A 20,752-nucleotide genomic window follows, 5' to 3' on the forward strand; every position below is an offset into this window, starting at 1 on the left:
AAGATGTGAGCGCTGCATGGAATCGTTTGCATCATTAACCTCAGCGTTTGCAAATGAGGCAACTATCCTGAGCTCCCCAGCACACAGCACGTCCCTGACCTGCCGTAACCACCGGCCAGCGCAGCCACCGTCTCGGCTCACTGCAGGCTGAGCCTGTGGAATGGGTCTAAAATTGTCCATGAAGGAGCGAGGGAGAAAAATCTTGTGTTTTCTGAGACTCTTTTTCTTTCTCTTTGTTTTTCTTGATCTCTCTGAGGTGTTGCGCTACCCAGACATGACCCTGCTGTCGCACAAGGTTGTGTCTTGTCCGCTCTGCAGGAACATTGTCCCTAAGCCATTCTTCTCCGAAACTTTACTCTCCTGTTTCTGGATCTCTGTTGCGTGGTACAAAACACCATGGGTTAAAAAACCTCTAGTGGGCAGGGAATGGATTAGATGCTTAGGAAGAGTGCAGAGGCATTTTTTCCTTTCTTCAGGCTGTCTCTTCCTTTTGTTCCCCTTTCACACAAGCTCACTTCTGTTGTTTGGAGCAGTGCTGAGCTCTTTCTTGATCTCCCAGGGCTTGTTTTGGCTCTGGGTGTCACACTATTTACGAATTGTTTGGTCTTTTTTTTTTTTTTTTTTTTTTTTCCCCCCCAGCTATCCATGTGTTTCTTTAAATTGTTTACCTTCATTTACCTGTTGATGGGTTTTTCCTACGTTTTATTACTTAGTGTTTTTTCTGTATTCCCTTCATTCTCTGAATTCAACTTTTCTCTTCCCTTGTGGTTGTTAGGTGCCAGTTTTGTGGGTAATAATTCTTTCACTATTGCTTGTCTTAGTTTTCGCAAGGAGGTGAGAAGCTCTCGGGTTAAATTCATCTCCCTTAAATGCCTTCCTTGATGCTGCCTGTGTGTTTGGACCACTTTAGGGGGATAAAGTCTCAGTGTGGAGATTATAGGTGTGAAGCGATGACTCTTCTTGAGTCCCAGCTTTTCAGGGAGCAATTGATCACCTCATTTTGGGGAGGAACCGGTTTAGATCAGCACAGAGGTGCCTGTTGCAGTTACCTGGGCTCGGAGGGACGGCAGCAGCTCCTTAGGATTTGTATTCATGGCACTGTAAGGTTTTGTGTTGGGATGCTGGGGCAGTGGGAACACACTCTTTGTGAGATGCACCGATGGAGATGGGCTGTGCAAAAGGGTCTGAAAAGCTGGCCTGCTTTGCTTAGATGCTAAGGCTTGCATAGGAAAAGATAATTTTTACTGATGTTTTGAAGAGTTGGAGGCTTCTTCTAATATTCTTTGCCTGCCAAATCTTTGCCCTTTGTAAAAAGCTGGAAATCCAGAGCTCATGTGATGAGAACCACTGATTTTTTATTTTTTTTTTTTTCCTTTTCCCAATGTTTTTATCACAGCCGGAGTTGGGGTAGGAGGATATGTGTAACCTGCCTGCCTTTGTCTTAATGACATGCATGATTACATGGGGAAGCTGGTCAGAGCAGCGTCACCACTCTGTCCTTAATTTTCCTTGCGCAACTGACGGTGATTTAATAAATGAGGCACAGCCAAGACCTTTCGCTCCTCTTAACGCTCATCAGGTAATCATCACCCCGTCACGCTTCAGCTTCAAATATCTCATTTGCATCTGGCTGACCTTGACTCTCCTCCCTAGACAGGAAGATGAAGAGCTGGGAGTGTAAAGGCTGGGGGCTGGCTTTCATGGGTGAATCGTGAAATAGTGGCCAGCGCAGGCTTATGCACGGGAGGTGCTGTGGAAACATCATGTGCTGTGCCATGAAAGATGATAGTAAATGGATTAAACAGGAGATTAAAAAGGGGGAGGGCACCTGCTTAGCTATAGTTGAAGAAAACATGGAGAGAAAAAAAATATAAAAAATATGCTAGAGATCATCATTAACTGCACTGCAGGTCCGTGGCTCTTTTAATAATTGACTATGTGGTGAATGCTAGAAATGGTATAAAAAGCTCTTAAATGAGTGAGAGCTTTTAGTGAATGGGTTGGGTGAAACAAAGGAATACTGATTCTGGCAGAACTTTTATTCTAATCTAAGCAAGATCCTTTTTCTGAGATAATAGCTGCATTGAATATACTGAAATATCTTCACCATTAGCTTCATCAGGAACTGGATAAAGCTCTCATTAAGGTAAACTTTAATCTAACATGTGTCTGCATAATAATAAGTTAAGTGGGAGCCATCAAACTGTTGTAGGAGTAAGGATGGTGCTTAGGGCTAAGATAACTAGCTCTCCTACAAGAGGAAGAGTAAATTAGGAGTGGAGAGCCACGAGTTTTAGCAGAGCAATTATAATTTATGCTAGCTCAGGGGGCACATTTAACTAAATTAAGCTAAGGGTCTGTCTTCATTGCAAGCTAAGCTTTAAAACAGACCTCTGCTAAAGAGGATTTAGTAGTCCTGGGCTCCAAACAGACCTTTAGATGCAAGTTTTCCTGTGGTTTGAGGAAGCTCAGGGCTTGAGCAGAATTTTATGGCCTTGGTCTTGACTCTTGAGCTGTAAAAGCTCAATGTACACCAGAGTTATAACTTCCACACACTTCTAAGAGCTCCAGCGGAGAAAAGTCCACCTGGATTTTGGAGACAGGATCTCTGAGCAGAGCACTTTCAAGTGCTATTAAACGGCATTAAAACTCCTTTTTATGGGGGAGTTAAATTTCAAACACCAGTCTATCAACCTGACACGTTCTTCAAGAAGGAACAAACTTTACAAGGCATATTTAAAATAATTTCACTGACAGGTTTACAGCTGTGAGAACATTAATAAACCAAAATGACTATTCACTGTGCAGTAGCCACTAAGCAATTACGTTTTGTCTGTAGGCAGCCTAATGAAACCAGCAGTTAACGACCTAATGAGAATTTAAACCAGCCCACTGCTCCACGGAGACATCCCTTTTCTGTCCCTGGTTATCCTGCACCCCGGCCTTTCCAGAGAAGTTTAGTGCTGCTCGATCTTCAGGTAAAAACTGCCTTGTTTTGTAGGAGTGGTGATGCATTTTTTTCTGTGGTGGTGTTTCACACGAGTGTGCCCAGATGCTATGCTGGGGTCACATGGCAAAGTCCAAGGTTTCTGCAGGAGCTGGTGGTCAGGGAGATGTCTGCTAGCAGAGCATGGGAAAATCAGAGTGGTGGGATTTTGTTTTATTGTGTCCCTCGGTGCCAGACAGCATATCCAGATCACAAATATGGCAGTGGAGGATTAAGGGATGTGTTAATGAGAAGGAGACAGATGCAGAAGCCAAATGATGACCCATGGAGGCCCACTGTGCCCTGGCTGCTCCCAAAAGTGATGTCTTTGGAAAGTAGCCACCTCTTTTTTTTTTTTTTTTTTTTCACTGCTGGAGTACTCGGAGCCTCTTTTCTTTTGCACAAGGCAGCCTGAAGGGTCACGCTGCTAACAAGCAAACTTGTACAATCCTTCTCCAGCTCATCAGCGAGGAGAGGACAAAGTCATTAGCCATCTGTGCGGGTGTAATTAAGCAGTGCAGCCTGGCAGGCAGCCAGTGAGCAGGCTGGGGGGGCTGCAGGATGCTCCAGGCTGGGGGACTGATGCTGATTTTCTTGTTCGGGGAACAACGTAGCACTGGCAAAGGGGCTCAGGATGTGGAAGGGCCAGTTGTCCCCTTGAGACCAGGTGTTGTTCCCTCCTCCGAGCTACTCTGAACTCTACTGTGGATATCAAAGCTCCCAGCTGAGCCAATGGAGATGAGCACGTGCCTTTGCGGGATAAGGGCGGTCTGATGACTAGAAAGTAAAGCAGTCAGTGCTAAAGAAGAGGTATGCCAAGTAATTTTAGCACCTATTTTGAACAGGGCAGGGTCAGAATTCGAGGAGACATGGCCACGCAGTAGGAAACTGGGTTTGCAGACTGCAGCTCCTGCAGGTGTGTTTGTGCTCATCCCTCCCCGCCTTGCAAAGGAGCCGGAGCAGAGCTCGGCACAAAACCTCAGCGATGAGCTCATCTGTTGTCCCTCTCTATTGTCCCTCTCTTACTCAGCTCATCTGTTGTCGCTCTCTTACTCCTTCTCTTACTCAGTTGTTGACTGCAACAGCCTGGAAGGCATAGGCTTGCATCCCTCTCTGCCCCAGCTCAATGTGGGTATCACGCTACCGATGTGAATATCTAAGCCTTTATCTGTACATTGATGATTCTTTAGATCAAAGATAAGAAGTTGCTGGTTTGGTTCTAATTCTAGGTTGCTTTCAATATAGTTTTCCCCTGACAGTTACTGTATTGTTTTTTGGTTTCTTTGAACAGTCTGTCATTCTTTTGATATGTCATGAATAGCAGCATCTACTTTACCCTCATTATACACATTATTATATGATGCCTAGCCTTTTTAGGTTCTTTCTTCTCCAAGCCCTAATCGCTATGCTCACTCCTATATGCTTTTAATTATTTCTATTGCTTATTGGTGAACTTTTCAGTTCTACCACCCATGTTTTGAGCAAGGTGTTTGTGACTCACTGCACCATGTGCTAGACAGCAGGTCAGTCTAAAGAATAGCAGCATTAGGATGTAATCCACCACATTTTCTCTTCCTCCCTCTGTGTACATGCAAATGTTTTGTTATGAGCACTCATGCTTTCTGAGATCGCTCTCATGGCTTGACCCTTTTCCAGAATAATCAGAGCGATGTCAGGATTTAATCCCCTCTCAGCTCTGAGGTCTGGCTTTTGAAGAGCCCCAGTCATGCTCTCCTACTCATTTTGTCCTGTCCTTGATGGAAATATTAGGCTTTCATGGATCATTTTTCAAGTTTGTGCATGCTGGTACTGTTTCCCAAGGAAGGTTTTTGAGTCTCTGAAGGGTTTTCTGGTATGAGAATGACAATCCTAATGCTTGATGGGGATTGCAGTTGCCTGAGTTGTGAAACCTGCTGAAAAATGCTGTTTCTCTCCTTTCAGGTGACTGTTTTCATCAACGGATTATGAGCTTTTGGAATTTCTTTTCAAAAGGAATTTCAATAAGTCTCCGTTTTGGGTTTCAAAGGGAAGTGGTGTTTTTTCACCAGCACCTGCTTACAGTCCAATTAGCTAACTGCCTTTGGTAATTCACCATAATGTATTTCAGGAGAACAGAATAACAACAGGAGAAAATTCAGGTAGTGACAACTCTGTAAGGCTTGACTGAATTTGGACCCACCCTTTTCCAGGTGCAGGATCCTGAACAGCCCTGTAACACTCTGCCATCTCCTTTGAGTTCTGCCATGCAGTGCCTTGAAATGCTGGGGAAAAAATAAGCACCTCATCACTCTGTACCCGTGTGAACCCGGAGCAATCACCTGCAAAGAGGCCAGCAGGTATTTCTGCCTTTGGTTCCTGTGCCTGGGTTTTGCACACAGGACCTTTTCTTTCAAAAATTTGGCCAGCCTGGCTGCTAGGGCACAGAGCTCTCTGGCTGAGAGCCTCTGGGCTCTCTCCTCTGCAGGAGGTGCTTGCTTCTGTTCTTTCTGACTGAGCTTCTGGGCTTTTCTTGAGTTAGCTGAACACGCTATTGCACATCCAAACCGTGCACATCAGTACTAACTCGAGGCTTCATCCTGCTCATTGCAAATACAAGTGGATGGCTGCCTATATTGGTCCTCTCCACTACTGGAAGAGAAGCATTCAGTGAATTGGTGCCCCATGGTATTTGGTTATGTGCTTTCCTCAAAAATGGGGTTAGATGAGGTATGTGGGACTCTTTTCTTTAGAAGAAAAGGAGAAACAGCTGATGCTCCCCATGATGGGCCTCCCTACCTAGCAGTCTGGCACAGATGTGCTTCTGAAGAGCTTTATAATTTTTCCTTATTATGTTCTATGTGTGATTTAATGAAAGAATTTTTAATGAAAGACCCTTTCTGTACTGTAATTGAGCTCTTAATCTTATCTGAAAAGCAGAGCACAATCCCTTCAGAAATAGTGTTTGAGTAACAGCCTATTTGCATTTCCTACACCATGGTGTCGCTCACAGGAGCCGCTCGCTCTTTATTTAAGAGCAGACAATAAGCAGATTTCTTTGAGTCAAAAATACGTCAGTGATGCCATATGGAGTAGGTTTGAGAAGCAAACTATCTCACTTCCCAGCTGAGCAAGCAAGACCTTCCCTGGTCCTGGAAAGCCAGAAGTGAGCTTTCCCTTAGTGGGCATCTGCATCTTCATGCAGCTTGATGCTCAGCAAATGGTACCTGGAGATGACAGCTGTCAGCAAAATGAGTTACTCTGGGCAGGTAAAAATTGGCAGGAGATAAAAGAGGAAACTTCAAAACAACAGGGTGCTGAAAAAATTGTGAGAAAGGCAATGCATTCAGTGAAAATCTCTCCTTCATCTTAAGCCTTCAAAAACTATTTTTACAAAAATCCACAAAAATGTCCTGCTTTCAATCAATCTGATTTTCCTAAATAGCATTTCACAATCAGATTTATGATTTAAGGGTGTTTAAAGAAGAAGGCTTAACACGGGATTTTTCATTGTGACCTTAGAAGATTTTTTAATGTGCTATATGTCGGAGGGAGGCCACAAACCCCCGCTCCAGGCTGATGAGACCCTGATGACCTACACACTGATGGACACTCCCAAAACCTAGTGTTGGACTGGCCCAAACCCAAAATCTAGATGGGACTATGTGAAGCACTTAACTCTAGAAAATACTTGAAGCTTGATGGTGATCCAAAGTCCCTACTCCAAAACCGTGGGCAGGGCAAATAGTGACCGGTTTGCTGCCTGCTCTGTGCAGAACTGATGGTTGTGAGCGGCAAAGCCGTGGGGTGAGTTGGCTGCTGGCTTGTTGGGACACACAAAACCTTACATCTCCACTGTTTTGGTCCACAGAGCAGTGTGCATTTTACTAGACAAATACCTGGCGAGTGGGAAGGATGAAGAGGCAAGCCTTCCCCTGCTGCTGGCCATCAGTTGATCCCGTGCTCGTTGCCAACGTGGGAGTTTCATCTTGTACAAGTCCATGAAGTCAAGGCAGAGGATTCCAGGCTGAGCTCAGATCAGCTGTGTCATTTACCAGGTGAGTGAGGACTAGACTCCACACCACATTTCCACAGCTGGAGATGAGTGGGTTGAATTGCATTCACTGACGAGATGAGAAATGTGTCATGTTTTGTCTCGCCCTGTACAGCAGAGATCCTAATTCAAAGCGGTGCTGTCTTCTCAACTTCTGCTTCTTCCCCTGCCTCGTGCACTGATGCACACCTCTAGTGAGAAGACCCATCCATTTCAGTCCTATCGCTTCACCTCTCCCACCCATGCTTCCCTCCGTACTAATCCAACTTCCCTCTGTACTAATCCACTCATCCCTGAGAAGACCTCCATTACTGGAGTAATAGGCACTATTGGATCAGCCTTTGATGCGATAAGCAGTGGATTTTTGTAGTCAACATGTCAGTTTAACCCGCTACAAATAAAAGATCGATTCCTTCTTTCCTGGAGAAGAAATTAAGGAAAAAAACCTTTTCATGTTATGAAGCGAGTGTACAAGTCTGAAGAGGGTGAAGGTGGAGATGAGAGGAGTAAATTTGTCAATTTAGCAAATTAGCAAGAATATGCTTGCACCTTTAAGCAGTCAGATATCAAAATAATGTCACTCTGAGTAGGCAGGGCTGGGGTGGGAATCACTCACACTGCTAAGCAAAGCCGTGGATTTTGACAGATCTGTTCTCACAAGAGCCCATTTGCTCACGCCAGCCCCACGAAGCAGGGCCCAGAGAGGCGGCTGCTCGAGGACAATTTCTCTCCCTGATTTTAGAACAAGACTGTTCGACAGTGGTTTTTTGCATCCCTGGGGACGGTGTCCTTGATGAGACCATCCTGCCACATGCTTCCCGCCTGTGAGGTGGCACCGGCATGGCTTGCACCAGTGTCTGCGAGGGCTTGGCCCCCTTTCGTTCAAAGCTGTGACAGGTCAGAGGGAATCTGATGAATTATTCAGCAGCATCAAAGGTCTTCTGGGGAAATAATTAGTGGCTGTGGTTATGTAAGGTGAAAGTGGAGGATTCCACCTGTTTTAGCAGAGGAATGGGTGCTGCTGTGGAAGCTCTGATCCAGGGTGCAGCCCCCAGAGACATCCCCTAGGGCACCTCGGTCCCACTTGGAACAGCTTACTGTCCAAAGTCAGCTCAGACCCCATCCCTTCCTGATGCAAAGAGCTGCTCTTTGTGCTTTCTTCCAGAAACAGGATAAAACAGGGGAAAAAATAAACCTGAACCGAGCAATGCTGAGGGCAGGAGCTCCATTCAGCGGGGATGCTGTGGTGGGGGCTGGAGGCAGCACCCTGCCCGTGCTCATGCAGCATGTGCCACCCGGTGAGTCCCTTCCGCAACCGCTAACGTGCTCCTGATTATATTTAATTAATTAGCAGCAGGTTGAGATTCTGGAATCAGAATTGTGCTGGTGGAAGTACACGAAACAACATGTTCTCCTGGCGTTGGAGCTTCTCTAACGGTACCCACGGCTCCGTTCGCCAAGGGAACGGGGGGCGATGACTCAGAAGATGCGCAGGCAGCAGCTGGCAGCACAGCGCCGGCTCCACGGAGGCTGAGCACTCGGATTTGGTGCTCCTGAGCACGGACATGGTGTCCCTGCAGCGCCTTTCCATCTAGGAATGGTGCGGAAAAGGGTGACGGGTCCCCAGAGATGTGGTGCCGAGAGCTGATACGATGAGATGAGTTTTCCACATCAGCCCTTTCTCGCTGCGTTATTTCCTTCCCTCGTCGGACGATGCCCTGGGATGTTTTCTGGTTTTGACTCCTTCACCATTGCACTCTGGAAATCTGAACCTTAAAAATGCATTCTTGGGTTTTTGTTCTTTTTAATTACACTGACTTGTACATTAGGAACATCTCTACAGCTTTCAGTGGGCTTTGTTACAGTACGAAACTTTGAAGCTTTTTCTGCTTTTTGGCCCTGATTTTGTGACTTGGCAGGCATGTGCTTAATGTCAAAAATGTGGTCAGTCCTGTTGCCCTCTCAGGAGCTTCTCAGATACCTGAAAATTAAGCAGGTTTGTATTGCCCTGGTACCTACAGCTGTAATTACGATGTAATGATGTAAAATAATTTCTTCCTTTTCAGTTTCATGAGACTGATCTATTCTTTGGTTTCTGGAACATTTTTAGTTTGGTTAATTCCTGCTAGTCCCCTTCATGTCCCTGTGAATACTAAAAGGAGGCTTAAACTAAATACTTAAGAGCATCAGAAAAAGGTTTGGGGATATTTAAAAGCCATCATCATGTTTTATGGCACTACCCTACCTCAGATAAAGTTCCTTCCATTTTTTTTGTGATTTTTTTTTTCCCCCTCTTTTTTTGCTAACTGTGCTTATGCTATCTCCCTGACAAGCTCACAAAAGAAACCCAAGAAACCAGCCAGCCAAGCAGATAAGGAAACAGATGTTGTAGCGTGCAAAGGTCAAATGAATACAGACAGCTCAGGAAAAAGGCTTTGCAAAACACTGGGAAGCTGAATAGGTGAAAAGGAAGTTTTTTTGGAATAAGATTACAAAGGGGCAACCCTTTTCTACAGAGAAAAAAAACCACCTTAGCCTCCAAAAAATATCTCAGTGAATTCAGGGCAATAAAAGAGAAGGAGTAACTTGCATTTTGGTAAATGCAAAGCCCTGCCAGGCTTGTGGACTCGCTGCAGGAGTACATGCAGCCTCCGCAGCTCTGCAATCCTGCAGAACTGTGCCTTGTGCATTTAGTCTCTGATTTTCTCATCATTTTATGCCTCTGCCATGTGAGGAATAATATGGGAATGCTCCAGTCTAGGAAAGCATTTAACAAACTGCGTGTACCAGTCTAGCTGGCTGCTGACCTGGGATTGTTGCTTTACTCCCCATTTCTGAGTTATTTCCATTAGCTTATTAGGAAACAGACAAGTCTTTAATTAAAATGCAGTTAATTCCAGCCTCATTAGCCTGGATCATATTTCACTGTTCCTTGTATCATAGGCAGAGATGGGACTTGTACTTATTTCATTAAAAATGCAAAATGCCACCAGGTGGTCGCTCTCCAGTACAGGCAGTGACTTACGCTGCAGCGTTTGTCACGGACGGCTGCAAAACCAGGACCCAGCTCCATCCTAATGACTCCATCAGCCCAACCTGCCATCCCAAATGGGACTTGTGACACGGGGCATTGCTAAATGCCTGGGTCTCTCTGTCCTTCTAGCTTGGCCGTGTACCCCGGCGATGCTGATTCCCGACGATGCACAGCTCATGGCCCCAGGGCCCCTCTCCTTGCAGCGTGGGAGGGAGGCAGAGCTGGGCTTGGGTCTGGTCCCACCGAACCACAGTGCTTGATGGTTCCCTTGTCATTTCCTTGTGGCGAGAAAAATTAATGAGCAATATAGCTCTCGCCCCTCAATTATTGAACCATGGCTGCGTTCTGAAGTGGTGAAGCGCATGTCTGGGCTGCTAAACCTGCACTAAGGGAAGAACAATGTTGCAGAGGTAAAATGCGAAGGGAGATTAAAATCACCTGTGTTTGCTATTTAAATCCCTTCAAACATCAATTATGATTGTCCTGATAAAGACAGGGCAGCATTCAAACAGATGCTGAACATGGTGCCTCTAGTGCATCTCCAGATAAGATTACAAAGAAGCTGTTGTTCCTCTGTTGCAGCTGAAATCTAAATCTCAGCAAGTGCAGCCTGGAGGGTGAAATGTGTGCTGGCACTGGGGGGCACAGCGTGGGATTCGTTTTCAAAGAATCAGGAAGTGCAGAAAGAGCGATTCCTGAAAACAGTAACTCTACATAGAGCCCACAACAAGGCACCTGGCAAGGGATTTGGTATTCAAACGCAGGGAGGGAAATCTAATCAGGACTTGCTAATTTACATGAAGTCAAACGCTTGGGATTCACTTCAGGCTCGTGTTTTCCTGGAATAATTCAACACAAACACTGTATATTTATACACGGACATTTGATTGTTCTGTTGTTTGATGAGACTACACTTTGTCTTCCTCTTGTGGTCACTGCAGTCCTTCCTCTCCTGCGGTTTGCAGTTGAACCACCCACCTCTACCCCCAGGACTATTCATCTGTTATGTTTTGCATATTGTTGGTTCTTCAGAGGAAAGCAAACAATGCTTGTTTGAGCAAGCCCACTTCACAAGCAGATTCTATTTGAACCAGGTCCTGCATAAAACCAGAATCCAATCTCATCTCCATTGTCGTGTATCTCCATTATTTTTCCCCCTCATCATTGCTTTTCCATTTCTTCTTCCTATGCAGTTCACCTTCTTCAGCAACGTCATTCAAAACTACACAGAATTTAGATACTGCTTCTTTTATATTTGTATCTGCTGTGATATCTTATCTCAGCTAGATCTCTATTTAACATCTGGTTTTCCCTGGGCTGACAGATGTATTCTTCGAGCTGTAAATATTGCAAATCAGGGATACAGACATTTTCTTACGCTGTAAATCCGATCGAGGTCCTTTTCTAATATCTCGCTGAACATCTGAAGTCTCCCTTTCTTCCAACAACCTCCAGAGCTGCTGTTGGCTAAGACAAAACAGAAAGCGCTGTTTGGATTCACTCCTTTGCTGTGTTTCCATCTCATGGAGGGGCAGGGGTAGGCTGGGCAGGCAGATTTTGCAGACAGGTGTGCTGATGACCCCAACCCCCTGCACTGTTGCCTGCTGCTGCCCAGCCCAGCCCACAGCAGGCTGGAGCCCACATGGGACCTTTTCTTCACCATGGGCTCTGACAAAGCTGGTGCCTTGTGTTTTAGCTGAAGCTGTGGTCTGGCAGGAGAACTGGAAGCTCAAGGCATTAAAAATCTGCAATTAAACCACTGCTGATCTGCAGGATTTGGAGTTGCTGCGGTGGCTCTCTCCTGTTGATTGAAAGACCTGATTGCTAATAGCCTTATCCTGACCTGCTGGGCCAACGCAGGTGCTGAGCGCAGGGTCAGAGACTGCCTGGAGCCGAGGACCTGCTCAGCCTTTCTCCTGTTGGGAGGCAGCAGCGTGGCGGTGGCCTCGGCCAGGATCAAAGCGCTGGGGATGGTTTCCAACACTACGGCCTCTCTTTGCTGCCAGATCAACCAGAAGACCCCTCCCCAGGGACAGCTTAGTGCCACAGCCGCGTTCCTCTGAGGAAATGGGGGACCCACACAACAGAAACGGGGTGCGTGACCCGCACAGCTGACCATCGAGTTGGGAGGAGCGTGGTGATGTCTCTCCAGAGATGCGGGGTCTTTAGCCACCGACTGTGACTGGTTTCAGGAGGTGGGGAAGTCCCCCCTTATGTCACCCTAGGTCTCGATGTCCTGCAGATCTCAGCGTCCCCATGGCAGAGGCTCCACTGCAGAACATTGTTTTGCTTGTGAGCATCCCAGGAAAATAAATTGGCTGGCCCTGTGGCTCTGTCCCTGACCCCAGGCTATGCCCGTGTCCGCAGCTGCCCGGGACTGCCCCAACACAGGGCATCGGCGATAAAAAAGCGCCACGTTAGCAAACCCTGGGAGTTGCTGCGGTGACGTTTTTGGGAGAAATACACAGGGAAAGTAAAACTGTACATGGCCAGCTTAATGCCTGTGCTGGCTTGAGCCCCAGGGCCAGGCAGCGACCCGCTGAGCTGATGCCACCACCGGGGCTGGGACACGGAGTCAGGGAGCTGTGTGTGTGTGCACACACGTGTGCAGGGACGGGTGGGCATGTGGCATGGGAAGTCCCTTTGATTCCTTAAGTAGAGGCCTGTGTGTAGGGTCCTTTTCATTACAAAGCAGGTAAAAAATGAAGTATCTGGGGAGAGATCTGGAGGCGGGGAGAGGAAGAAATGCACAGTCAGTTTGAAAGATGCTTTGAAAGGGAGTTAAACTTGCTGTTAGGCTTCCCTCTGAGAGCAAGTCCAATCTCTCTCTTTCTTTCTTTTGGTGCTGTGTTACTCCCCCATGACCAGAAGGCTGCAGGCATTTCAATTCTCTTCTTCAAGTCCTTGTTTCAAAAAGGGCCCAAAATACGTTTTCTTCTAAGACGCAGCAAACGGGAAGCGCACAATGCAGCTGCCTCTAAGCCTCTCTTCTCCTGTCTCGGGGAGAAAGGAATTCACCAAGCCCTAGAGCCTGACTCACTCACTGTGTGAGCATGAATTAACCAGGAATGTTCGAGAATTATTCCTGAATAATTCATGAACCTGAATTAATCATGCATTTTCATGAATTATTCATGAATAACTCATGGAAATGCAAGGTTTATTCATGCTCCAAAAAACCCAAGGCTTTTTCTCTTCTCTTCTGCTCTCTCTCCCTGTAAGAAACAGACCTGAAACAAGCTAAGGAGAAAAAAAAAATGTATATGGAAAAATAACAGGAATAATAATGCTGAAAGAGAACAACCAGGAAAAAAGAAAGCAAAGGGTCTTTTTTTTTTTTTTTTTCTTTGCAGTGGGGACAGCAGGTGGGAGCTTTCTAAGCCGGACAAAGGAGACCTGACAAGGAACTGTGGTGAAGAGACAAGCCCAAGGCAAAGAAGTGTCCGGTCACCTCCTCTCCTGGAGCAGGCAGCTGAGATCTGCATAGACAGGAGACATTTTGCAAGACTCAACACCTGGAGCAGTGCTAACCAGGCAAGGACCGAGCTCTGTCGCTATCAGGATTTTGATCTCTCTCTGTCTCTCTGTTTCCTTCTCTCTGTGTTTGTGCATTTGTGTAGTTTTGTTGCTTTCGTTAAGGTAAATGAGCAACTGGTAAGTGGGGCAGGAGGGAGCAGCAGCAGCTATGAAGATCAGTGGTTTTTTTCTTTAAATGTTAAAGAAAGAAAAAACCCTCTAGAGAGCTTTTTTGGGGTTGTTTGCTGTTTGGAATATGGGGACTTTTAAAGCAGAGCTGTGTTTCTGGGAGGGAGAGGTCTCAGCTATGCATTTATCCTGGTCTGTAACCTTCCCTGGGCTCAGGAGAGGGCTGGGTGCAGCCGCCATCCAGCAGCAGGGAAGGGGATGCAGGGAGCAAGGCAGTTACCACGCAGTTACTTTATATATGGTGCTTCCTTCTAAAAATAAACCCCAGAGTGTGTCTTGGCCAAGAGAAAAGATTGACGTGAGTCTGGTGTGAGTCTGTGCCAGCAGGGCAGGCTGGCAGGTTTGGAGAAAGTTACAGTTCCTGCAAGCAGCTTTGCTGTAGCTGATGATGGTGGAGGGGGGTAAGGAGAAGGCAAAGGAGAAAGTTCTCCAGGGTGAACTGAACCTCCCAGGTGAGAGGAATCAATACCAGGCTTGATTTTAATGGTGGTGCAGAGGAAAAATAAGAGACTGCAGTAAATTGGGTCGTAGCTGCCTTTCCCAACAGCTTGTCCCACCTCCACCTCTCCTCTCCCTGCCCCATCTCCCTCCCATGGGCTTTGGGCACCGTGGCCATTCTCCATGGATTGCCCAGCACAAGGGCTCAGCCCCACTTCCCAAAACCCTTCTGCCAAATCCTGCTGCGGGGCAGAGCAGGATGGTCTGGGGTGATGCTCTGCCAGGGCTCTTAGGAGCTTTGGCAGTTGGTCTCTGCCTAGTTTTGTCCCCATCCATGATGTGTTGGTTGAAACCCATAAAGAAACCCTCCCCAAGGCCAGCAGCCCTTGGCTCCTCAGCTGCCCCTGTGGCTCAGGAGGTTTTGAAAGCCACCGCTAGCCTGGCTGTTGTTTGGTTGCTGAGCACTCCCATTCCTCCAGTGATTTCAGGGGAGGTTTCGCCCCTTCAGCTCTAAGGGGAGAAACAGGGTATCTCAGTGGGCAGAGCAGTGGGCCAGACCCCCTGAGACCAGCTCCTTGCAGCTTGGGTGTCTGCCTTAGATGTGTACTTCACTGGTCTGTGCCTCAGTTTCCCCACGTGTGAAATAGAGGTCATTTGTTGTCGTGCTTATCAAAGCACTTTGGCATTTACTGGAGAAAATAACTGTACAGGCAAAGGAATGATCATTTCCTGGAATACACCTGGGTCTTTTCAAGTCTCTTCTCTGTTCTGCCTTGATGTACAGCACACTGCTATAGACCCACTGCTCATCTGAGCTGTGCTGGTTCACACGGGCAGAGGGACCAGCCTGTCTCTGCTTGGTGGCTTATCCAGCGTCTGCTCAATGCCTCCTGAGTGAGAGCTGGTCCTGGCTGTCCCCAGGTGACACAGGTCACGGCTGGAGCTGCATTTCCTCTTCAAATTAAGCTGGGGCACACTAAAGGCACATGGAGCTGTGCCCAGATCAGTCCCAGGACAACCTCCCAGGGGAGGGGTTTAGGATGAGGCAAGCACAGAAGAGCAGGAGTGGGAAAGGAGAAATAATTGGTAGAAAAGATGCAGGGACAAGTATTTTATATCTTCAGGCTGCACTGCCTCAGGTAGGGCATCATCTGCTAATCCTCCCAACCATGCGAGAGCACAAAGCCATGCTGTGACATTCCCTTCCCGCTCCTCCTGCTCCAGGTGGGCAGCCCCGATGTCAGCCAAGCTCTATGTCCTCATCAGCTGGCCCGACGGCAGCCGGGTGATCAACATTGAGAACATCAAGGAGCCCCGCAAGCCCTTCCACCTCTACGCAGTGGGCGAGCAGGTGCTGGCCCGCTGCCCCGGCTTCAGTGGGCTCTACTGGGGGATGGTGGAAGGCATAAGCGGTGAGTGACACCCCTCTGTCTTGGGCTTTGCAACCTGGGGCTGCTCGGGAGCAAGCTTTAGAGGCTGAATTCAATGCTGAAAAGTTCTCTCTTCCTACAGAGCATAAAGATATTTTAGAGAAGAAGCTGCTGGAGGGCAGACAGCTCCTGGAGAAGTTAAGTAAGTAAGGTCTTTTGAAGATTGCACCTTTCTACCTCCACTGGGCTTTTGGGGTGGGAAGATGCTGAGTGCACTGTAGTCCTGGCATAAATTTCATAGTCCTACAATCAGGATAAAAAGTACCGAACGGGAGGTGGGAGGTACACACCAGTGACAGCCCGTTGCACATCTTGAGTATCCACCTTGCTTTCAGAAGAAGAACCAGCCGTCCACAGCATGATGCCACCCCAGCCAAAAAAATCCAGAAAAACCTTCCCGAAATGGACCCTGGGGAATGCATCCAGGAAATACCACGGCGACAGGACTTACCCCGCCAAGCCGCTGCTGAGGGTGGCCGAGGCCAGCCTGCCCCATGATGCTGGCAGCTCCTCCATCATCAAGGAGAGACGTGCCCTGGGCAACACGGCAGGAAGCCCCCGCTCACTGGCGGGGCCCCCCCACCCAGCCAACGCCTTCACACCCCCATCCACGTTTGTCACCATGGCCATGCCGGGGACTTCCCAGGGTGAAGAGGACAGGGCTGGTCCAGCTACTAGAGGTAATCGTGGCTATAAATGAGGACATTGGCTTTTAGCTCTCTTCTGCCTCATCCTGAACAGCAGGTTGGGATGGGGACCCACAGAGCTGCCAGGAGACCTCTGCTTTGCTCCAGGGCTACAAAGGTTAGACATGAAATTTTCTGGTCCTTTCCACCTGGGAGATCTCCCAGGTCTAAAGGGAGATGCCTGTGCGATAGCACATGGTGTCTGCTCTACCAGGCACCAGCTCTGTCTCCTGGGCTAGTAGTTCTTTCCCTACAAGCCAAAAAACAATCTAGCCTGCCTGAATAACTGTGCAATACCCAAAAGCCTTGTGTCTCAATTAGCCAAACCTTCTCAGGTTTGCCTATTTCCCTGCTTTTCCAGCTACTACTACAGACATTAAACACACTTATAAAAATATGATAGTGTATCTGTCTATCTGCTAACGGCAGTGTCCAGAGACACATTGGCTCTGCTTGCCTTGCCATGTCTTTTGTGACGGGAACAGAAGAAGCCCTCGAGATACCACCTTTTTCTAATAACAAAATCCCTATTGTTCAATCCTGGAAAGCGTGTCTGAATCACTCTGTTTATGCAAAGGGAATAATGTGTTGCCATGCAATCTAGCGGGAGTGCTTAGATAATCTGCTCTGGAGACCGAGGGATTCAGGACCTTTTCAACAGCTGGTTTGTTCAGCTTGTCTCCCATCCCTGCCTGTAGATTACGTTGCCCTGGCAATGAAGAGGAAGTCAGATGGCATCTTGTCCCAGTGCCAGCAACACATCTGTCTGAACAGGTAACACATGAAAGCACAGTGAGGACCCTGAGTGTTTCACACCATATGTATTTATTTCATAGAGTGGGGTCTGCCCACTCTGTTCCCACGCCCTCGTTGTGCTCCCTTTGAATTGATGTTAATGCAGGCATAAGCACGGCGTGCAGAAGGTAACAGGAGTTTGTGCAGGTACATCTCTACTGCAGAGCAATTGAGTCGCTTGTGCTCTGGAGTCCTGATCCCTTGGTGGGTCAAACGGGAACCCCCCTCAATATCTCTGTGCCAGGGCTTCCTCTGCGTGGAAAGAGGGGTGCACAGGAGGTTGTCCACATGAAGAACCATGTGGTTCCAGGGTGGTGAAACACTGGAGCAGGTTGCCCAGAGGGATTGCAACGTCCCATCCCTGGAAACATTCAAGGTCAGGTTGGAGGGGCTCTGAGCCACCTGATCTAGGTGAAGATGTCCCTGCTCAATGCAGGGGGGTTGGACTAGGTGACCTTTAAAGGTCCCTTCCATCTCAAACCATTCTATGATTCTAACCACTCTTGGCCCATTTTATTCTTGCTCTAAAGGAAAACAGAATTGCCTTTGCTTTGAATTCCAACCTTTGAATTACAGATAATTCTCATCAGGAATGAATATGAATATGAATATGAACATGAACTGCTTCTTGTGGCAGCGCTTTTTAGCTTGCTTATTTCTTCCAGCTGTGAAGAGCGAAAGCTTGATGCTTTGCAGGAGACGGATGACTTTGAGAGAGTTCAGAAAAATTTTGGTCCTGGTGAAATGGAAAGGTAATTAGCAAAAGAAGGCACTTGTTCTTAACTGTATTTTCCTCCTCACTACAAGAACAAACAGTGAGACCACAGCTGGGTGAGAAAATGGTGCAATTTTAGAACCAAGAGCTGCTGAATCTCAATATAATCAGAGCCAGGTGTTTCTGATTGTAGGGCTTGGAGTTAGAGATGCAAGAAGGCTCTAAACCAGTGCAGAAACCGTAAAGCTCTTGCCTATAACAATCCAAATGACATCTATCATGTTTGAACATGGTTGTGTGTTGCTTGTTTTATCCTGTTACTTTGATGACAAGTATCCAATGATGAAGTAGCTGCTAGGGGCATTTTTCCAGCAAAGAAAAGGGTGCCAAAAAATCATGTTACAGTACTTGCATTGTCATTTCCCGCATGTCTGTTGTTTCATACCACAAATATGTGCCTCCTGGGACTTGCAGGACAGAGCTTATATCTTTCCTTAAAACTGAAAATAAAATTGAGCATCAAAGTCTCCATGCACGTATGAAAAGGCGGGGTTGACGGTTAAACTCTGAACATTTTTGAGCTACTGAAAAGTCCAGACCATGTCATTCTTCTTTCCTGCCTTGCTCCTCACCTAGGCGTAGCTGGATGGGCTGACACTCTGGCAGAGAAGTTGTCCTGTCCCTGCTTGCAGGAAGCATGTAATCACGGCTTGGGTGGAGGTGCTACATTCTTCACCAATATCCATAGTGAGGCCATGGTGACTTCTTGCCTTTACACATGTAATTTTAATTTTTCAGGGCAGAGAAGATAGAGCAGCTGGAGAGGATGGTATTGGACCTCCAACAGGATGTCCTCTCTCTGAAGAAGAAGGTGCAGAGGCTGGAATCCCTGTCCTTCCAGGAGGATCCCCACCGGCAGCCGTGTGAGGTGGTGGAGCTCTTCAATGGCTACACCAAGGAACAGCTCAAAGAGACCATCCGGTTTGACCAGAAAATCAGCACTGCCTGCAAGACACTGCTCTACAAGCTCTTCACATCTGACTATATCCAGAGCCACTCCATCACGGGGAGAAGGGGCAATACTTTCCGAGAGGCGAAGCCCATGATGGATGAACGCTGCATCAAAATCATTAGGGTGCTGTTGAAGCAGAAGTTTGGCGATCACCTCAGTGACACAGTGATCACGGAGAAGATTCAAAATGTGCAGAAAGCCCTGAGGCAGAAGTTTAAGACAGAATGTCTCTGATGCATGGGGGACTTGGTGTCTCTTCCTACCATGCTGGTTGGTGTACCTGAGCAGTCCTCCCAGAAAAGACGAGTCCAATCTGCTGCTGTTCGGCTGACTCCCCCCAAGGAGCCAACCCAAGTGAACCGCACGCTAAACACAGCATCAACCTTTTGCTGCCAAACCTCTGCCTGCATTAATCGAGCGGGAAGTTTGCCCAGCTTGGCTAGGGTTTTGCACATCTGCTAGCACTTTACAAGTTCCTTTCCATCCAGTCTGTGTGCGAGCCTCACTGCGGGGTGCATGGAATGATCTCTGGGCCTTTTCGATAGACATGCTCAAAAGCTTAAGGGTTCCCGTTGGGTCTGAGTATGGGTCAGTAAGTCAGCTTTGTTCCACCTTGCAGTGGGTTAGGGAGGAAGATTGGCTCTGGGGTAGAGAGTCCAGCTGCAGACCCAACACGGCTTCTCTCTGCATGCCTGTGGTTGCCTCCTCCTGCCTGTGGGACAATATTTGCTCTCTGCTCCCAGTGAATGTGTCTTACAATTTCCTGTAGTAACAGAGAGGCAGACTCATTAAAACAACACGATAAAACATTCAGAGAAAGATAATCTCATTTTTTTTTCTCTGTTTTAATGTAGCTGTATGGAAGAAGTGTCTTCACTAACAAAAGTCTGTTAAACGAGAGAAGAGGTTGTCACTCATGGGAATTATGCTAATTTTCCTTTCAAAACCATATTATTTCCAAGGAGAAATCCTGTACATTTTTATGACATAAGTGTGGGGGAAGGAGGGCAAAATATGGCCCACTGTAGCTACACCTTTCCTTCAAAGACATACTATGAAGACAGTCGCTATAATTTAAATAGAGTATTTGTATCCTAGTTAGGAAGTTCCAGGTACAACCAGGGATTTTGCTGTGTGAGAGGCTGTAGAGAAGGTCTAGAAAGACATGCATTTTCCTAAATAGTTCAGAGATGGAGTTTAAGTGGGTTAAAAGCGTTTTTAACATTAAAAGAATAAGATGCTGGCACCAGTTGACCTAATAGAAGTGCTGCAAAATACCAAACATTCCCTTTTAAAGAGGCTTCTCAGACAAGAAATTGGTTTTCTAAGTTTAATTTTTAAATTATTTAGGAAAGGAAATGTCAGTTGCTTTGGGTTAATCAAAACATTTGTTTTAATTTATATGTTTTGTTCTGTTTTCACGTTTTAATTTCTTCACAGCTACATGGGAAATAATAATGCAAAATAAATGTATTAAAAAACGAGGAGCTGTTTTGAAAGAAAAAAACCTGGAAATGTGTTATTTTCAGAATTTTCTCTAGTTGAAAAACAAAATCATTAAAGTAGGGTTAATGCTATGAAGCATTTTGATATGGGAGATATGCTTGCCAACATTTTTGGCACTATTTTCATCAGATGTGTTTAACAGTCATGCTAAATTGCCGTAGCCAATAACTAAAGCTATTCCTTCTGTTTTCCCAGTGCAAATGCTTTTCCTAACTCTCTGTTATGCAAACATGCCAGTGATGATTTCTCATTTGTATGGACCTTGACTTGAGCGGCGGCTGGAGCAGGTCTACTGTGATCACTTAGAGCCACGAGTGCAGCCAGACCTTGAAAACACGCTCAAACTGAGCAGAACTGCCCCAAAACCTCCTCAATGCAGAAACACCCCTTAAAATACAGCTGCCTTGCCAGAAAC

General features: G+C 46.8%; 1 protein-coding gene across 1 annotated transcript; it reads left to right on the forward strand.

The window, feature by feature from the left end:
- The first annotated feature begins 15,288 nt into the window (after positions 1-15,288).
- On the forward strand, positions 15,289-20,302 carry LOC141931225 (uncharacterized). Its single transcript, XM_074843110.1, has 7 exons — positions 15,289-15,332; positions 15,418-15,605; positions 15,706-15,765; positions 15,959-16,303; positions 17,008-17,083; positions 17,770-17,856; positions 18,618-20,302. The coding sequence occupies exons 1-7, from the start codon at positions 15,289-15,291 to the stop codon at positions 19,063-19,065; spliced, it is 1,248 nt and encodes a 415-aa protein (XP_074699211.1). The 3' UTR covers positions 19,066-20,302.
- The last annotated feature ends 450 nt before the right edge of the window (positions 20,303-20,752 follow it).

The sequence above is a fragment of the Strix aluco genome, chromosome 17 (genome assembly GCF_031877795.1).
Source record: "Strix aluco isolate bStrAlu1 chromosome 17, bStrAlu1.hap1, whole genome shotgun sequence".
NCBI lineage: Eukaryota > Metazoa > Chordata > Aves > Strigiformes > Strigidae > Strix > Strix aluco.